At 36.5% G+C, this 5,300-nt stretch overlaps 2 protein-coding genes across 2 annotated transcripts in view; one reads left to right on the top strand and one right to left on the bottom strand.

The window, feature by feature from the left end:
• The window catches only part of LOC105617627 (tyrosine-protein kinase Btk29A), a 25,612-nt gene extending 22,876 nt beyond the window's left edge, over positions 1 to 2,736 (top strand). The window contains exons 6-14 of the mRNA XM_012199182.1: positions 215 to 281; positions 601 to 666; positions 886 to 1,014; positions 1,109 to 1,302; positions 1,441 to 1,612; positions 1,784 to 1,952; positions 2,064 to 2,182; positions 2,308 to 2,560; positions 2,635 to 2,736. Of these exons, the coding sequence (XP_012054572.1) occupies positions 215 to 281; positions 601 to 666; positions 886 to 1,014; positions 1,109 to 1,302; positions 1,441 to 1,612; positions 1,784 to 1,952; positions 2,064 to 2,182; positions 2,308 to 2,560; positions 2,635 to 2,736 (1,271 nt within the window). The remainder of the gene's footprint in view (positions 1 to 214; positions 282 to 600; positions 667 to 885; positions 1,015 to 1,108; positions 1,303 to 1,440; positions 1,613 to 1,783; positions 1,953 to 2,063; positions 2,183 to 2,307; positions 2,561 to 2,634) is intronic.
• A 1,578-nt stretch (positions 2,737 to 4,314) lies between these two features.
• Positions 4,315 to 5,300, bottom strand: part of LOC105617728 (neural/ectodermal development factor IMP-L2) — a 6,840-nt gene continuing 5,854 nt past the window's right edge. Inside the window, exons 2-4 of the mRNA XM_012199282.1 lie at positions 4,936 to 5,125; positions 4,536 to 4,849; positions 4,315 to 4,332 (exon numbers count right to left, since the gene is read on the bottom strand). Coding sequence (XP_012054672.1) covers positions 4,315 to 4,332; positions 4,536 to 4,849; positions 4,936 to 5,125 — 522 coding nt within the window. The remainder of the gene's footprint in view (positions 4,333 to 4,535; positions 4,850 to 4,935; positions 5,126 to 5,300) is intronic.

Raw genomic sequence — 5,300 nt, 5'->3', positions numbered from 1 at the left:
ACACACACACACACACACACACACACACACACACAGAGAGAGAGAGAGAGAGAGAGAGGAGGGGGGGGGGGAATGTATATGTACATATGTACATATGTATATAATAAAAAGAGGAAAGTTATAAATTATTACAATATACATATAACGTATATAAACACATATTATTATATTAAATTAAAAATAGAATATTTATTACTTCTGATTTTACGAGTCTAGGGTGCAGAGTACGAGGTCTTGGACGATTCTCAGGAACATTGGTGGAAAGTTAAGGACGAGAATGGGTATATAATTCTTTTTGAAATAGCTTTAAAAATTGCATCTGCACGACTTGACTCTTCTTTATGGCAAACGAGTTAGCTACGTCTTATCTATATATATATTTTTTGTCTTATACATACGTCGCAGTAGCAGCGATTAACCGACAATCGTGAAAGAATAATTGGTTGTACGCGCACAATGCAAACAATAATCTTAATGATACTCTTGTATAATCATCGATAATTATTCATAATAGCCAGATTGTTTACTTATGCATTTAAAATATGCATACGTAGTGAAAAACGGGTTGCAGAAAGCTATATGATGCGCATTTAATTGCAGATCGATCGGTTATATTCCTAGCAACTACGTTAAAGAGAAGGAATTATTGGGATTGCAGAAATACGAGTAAGTAATAATTTTTTTCTACAAATCACCGAATTTAGTATCTCTTGAATCTCATAACATTTTATTGTTTTTTCCATTTTTTGAATTATCACTTATCAAAATTTAGTTAGAAAAAAATATTTTTCCAGCAGAACTTGAACAGCGCTCGATAGTGATCTCATATAAATCGTAAGATGATACATGATAAGGGTAAAAAAATGGTTCCACTTGCTGTTGTAGATGGTACGTAGGTGATATGTCAAGACAACGCGCTGAGTCATTGCTGAAACAAGAAGATAAAGAGGGCTGTTTTGTCGTTCGTAATTCGTCGACGAAAGGGCTTTACACGCTCTCACTTTATACGAAAGTGTAAGTTAACAGTACAAGTGGTCTCCACTGACTGGCTCTAAATTATTTCATTTTTCGATTGTCGATAATTTAAGATTTTTTTGCTCTGCCGTAGGCCACATCCCCACGTGAAGCATTACCACATCAAACAAAATACCCGCGGAGAATTTTACTTGTCGGAAAAGCATTGCTGTGGCTCCATTCCCGATCTAGTTAATTATCATAGACACAACAGCGGTGGTCTAGCCAGTCGATTGAAGACCAGTCCCTGCGATCGTCCTGTACCACCGACTGCCGGCCTCAGTCATGGTTGATAAAATTTAATTTATATACGTACATTTTCTTCATTCCTTAATATTAATATATTTCATATAAAACACGCATAAGAAGTATCAAGAAAAAATTTTTTTTTTATATGACGCTACATAATGGACAGTCTTTTTATAGACAAATGGGAAATCGACCCAGCGGAATTACATTTGTTGGAGGAGCTTGGATCCGGCCAATTTGGAGTCGTGCGGAGAGGAAAATGGCGCGGCTCTATCGATGTCGCCGTGAAAATGATGAAAGAGGGAACCATGTCCGAGGATGATTTTATAGAAGAAGCTAAAGTAATGACGTAAGTCTCAATCTATTTTCCGCAATTTTCAATAAACAATTCTAGATAGCCGACTGAAATCCTTTGAATTCAATCAAAAACTATATAATATTACAACTTATTCTCTAAATAATATCGATATCGATCTCTTTAAAATATATTTATCATAATAAATTTTATTCATTTGTGCAGAAAACTGCAACATCAAAACCTAGTCCAGCTATACGGCGTTTGCAGTAAAGATAGACCAATATATATTGTCACGGAATACATGCGGCATGGATCTCTTCTCAACTACCTCCGCCGTCATGAAACCTCATTAGGTGCAAACGTTGGCCTCTTGTTAGATATGTGTATACAGGTAACGCAAATTCCGTCTTGCAGACAGTAAAACATGTTACATGTGGCGGTCATCAACAAAATTCTAGTTATCAAAATTTTCCGAATATGGTATTTACATTTTTTTATATAGGTTTGCAAAGGAATGGCATATTTAGAGAGGCACAACTATATACACAGAGATCTTGCAGCACGTAATTGTCTGGTGGGATCGGAAAATGTAGTAAAAGTTGCAGATTTTGGTTTAGCTAGGTATAAACTATTTAATTTTATTTTTATATTCCTACATTTTATAAAAATAGAAAGCTCAGTGTAAGCGAATATTAAAATTTAACTGATTGAGCGAGTACTAAAATTTAACTGATGAATATTTTCAGGTATGTACTCGATGATCAGTATACCAGTAGCGGTGGCACTAAATTTCCTATTAAATGGGCGCCTCCGGAAGTTTTAAACTACACGCGCTTCAGTTCGAAATCGGATGTGTGGGCATACGGAGTACTTATGTGGGAAGTGTTTACGTGCGGAAAGATGCCTTACGGTCGCTTAAAGAATACGGAAGTCGTCGAGCGAGTGCAGCGAGGAATTATTTTGGAACGACCTAAAGCGTGTTTCAAGGAAGTGTATGAGGTAAATTGTGCTCATGTTTTATCATTCCTCGTATATTGTGTATAGAATCACGAGTTTATGGATTTGAATTCTAGGTAATGCGCAAATGCTGGGCTCACTCTCCGGAAGTACGACCGTCCTTCCGCGTCCTGAAAGAGCAGCTGATTAGCGTCTCTCAAGGATTAGTCAACGATTGACTCAACCTTTTGCGGTGTATGCGCCTGTCCTCACCATCCTGCCGATCGATCCGCTCGACGGCAAAATTGTCGCCGTCATCGGAACGATTGCCCTCTGCCGGTCTACCCTCGTCAAACTTGCCGTACAATTCAGCAACGTTGCCGTCGCGCAAGACACGCGCGCCGGCTTCCCCGCCGCCTTCCACAATCGATTTCCCTCGTCGTTTCTCATCGACTACGTGCAAATCAAAAAGAGAAGGCTCCTCGTCGCCGAATACACCCGGGCATCAAGCTAGTCAACAAAAACCATCTTCGAGCTCGACTAATAACGTGTGTGACGTTTGCAGTTCCTACGGACATCCGTGGATTGAAATATGCAAGGCGATACGAGCCACTAAAGGTAAATGAGTAAAAAGAGTGTGTGTACGTGTAATTGAGTAATTTACACTACTCTCCATTGCGAGCTATTAGAGAGCCGTAATATGGAGAAGTGATTCTAACGAAACCCCATAAGCGTTAATGCCTCACTTCTTTCGTCTACCCTCTCCTCTTATCTCTCGTCCTGCTCCGTATGCATCTCTGAACATCTTGAGGCAGATGTATTTCGTATATTACGTGACTTTACTCGATACTGGGATGCGTGATACTCTCTACGTGCGTTTCACATACTATTTTTCCCATATAATTTTTAGATTTTACTCTGTATCGTCATAAATACATTTATATAGAACAATAGTATTTATTGATGGCCTTTGCAACAGATGCAATATTCAACTTGTGATTCCGCTTAGAATAAATCATTTTTTATTATTATTTTGACAAAAATAATAACACAACTTTTAATCAGAGATATGGTTTCTGCTTAATAAACCGATTTAATAAGTAAACCGTTTCCGTTTTGTTTATACTTAACATAATTATAACCATTACAACTAATAAGTATAACTGTGAGATAAAAGAAAAGAGTGAAAGCAAGTTTATATTTTATTTTACGAATTGATTGAACGTAATACTTATTTGGAGTTAGCCTAATGGAAAATGGTAAGTAACATACATATCATTCGCATTCATTAATTACTCTTATTATAAATTTCATTACAAATTTATAAATTATAAATCTTGTATAAAGTGTAAATACAATTAAATAGCATATAATAAAATTAAATAGTTTAAAATATACGTTATGGACATCGAAAACAAAGAAAGTTAGCTAAAAATATATGTTTCAAGATCATTTTTATGATAAATATAATGGGCGTAAAACATTTTTTTTTTTTAAGCATAGATGGTGTAGATCACATTTATTAAAACTATATTCGACTCATTTACAAACTTTCTTCGATATGAGTATAAGAGAAAACTTTTTTTGTGTGATCCGACGTAAGAAGTGAATCTGTCGCTCGAATATCGAACTTTCGAGGAAGCAGCACTGGTATCGTAAATATAACAAAAAAAAAGTACTTTTCTCTAATATGTGATATTTCTAATTAAATTACATTCTATTTTTATAAACAAATAATAAGTGTAATAGATTTTGGTCACTTATGGCAAAGGGCATTAAAAATACAGGAATTTTGAAGTCTTCTTACACGGAATTTATCATTTGCCTTTTGATGTCTGAAACAAAAAAATATAAGAGATTATGCATTTTGCAGTTAAAAGGGAATTATCTCGATTGAATATATTTTGAGATTGTTGAGTTATAACATTAAGAACTCTCTCAATTAATCGATATATTTTTAAAGGCATTAGATACATAAGATACACATAAAGATATAAACTGTACTAGATAAATTTACAAAAGTTAATTATGTACGTACAAAAAGTACAGGATATAGAAATGTGGAGATGCTCTTCTCCGTATATCCCGATTGTACTTTACAAGTATATTCACCCATATCGGGCCAATTAAGATCCGTTATCTGCAGATCGCCACTAGGTAGAACAGTGTGTCTCGCGTGTGTGGTGGGACTTATGATTTTGCTCGAATTATCTAACCAGAATAGATAAGGCGCCGGGTGACCCACAACTCTGCATGGAAGAATTACCGTGTTTTCATTAAGAGCAAATCTCCAAGAGGCATGCAAGGTGATAGTTGGCTGACTCTCACTGTTGCATTCGGTAGCCTTAGTGCCTAGTAGATGTAGACAATATAATCAGACAATTCCGTAGATAACATCTATTCAGTTCAACAATGAAATATATTGTTGTACCACTTACTATTAACGAGGAGTACCGTCGGCGTCGATTGAGCTACTACATTTTTAGATACGGACACGCAATACTTTAAACCTTGATCTTCAACTCTGACGCAATCGATCACATATGTGGAAGTGATTTGACTAAGCCCTTCCCATTCCGTAGATATATGGCTGCTCGTTTTTTGAGCCCGTGAGGTCAACTCTTGAATCTGCAAGAGGAACAGTGTGTGTGTATATATATATACACACACACACACACACACACGTGCGTGTGTGTATGTGTACGTGTGTGTGTGTGTGTGTGTGTGTGTGTGTGTGTGTGTGTGTGTGTGTGTGTGTGTGTGTGTGTGTGTGTGTGTGTGTGTGTGTGTGTGTGTGTGTGTG

This window comes from Atta cephalotes (assembly GCF_000143395.1).
Source record: "Atta cephalotes unplaced genomic scaffold scaffold00013, whole genome shotgun sequence".
Lineage (NCBI taxonomy): Eukaryota > Metazoa > Arthropoda > Insecta > Hymenoptera > Formicidae > Atta > Atta cephalotes.
This window is presented reverse-complemented; position numbering and strand designations above follow the sequence as displayed.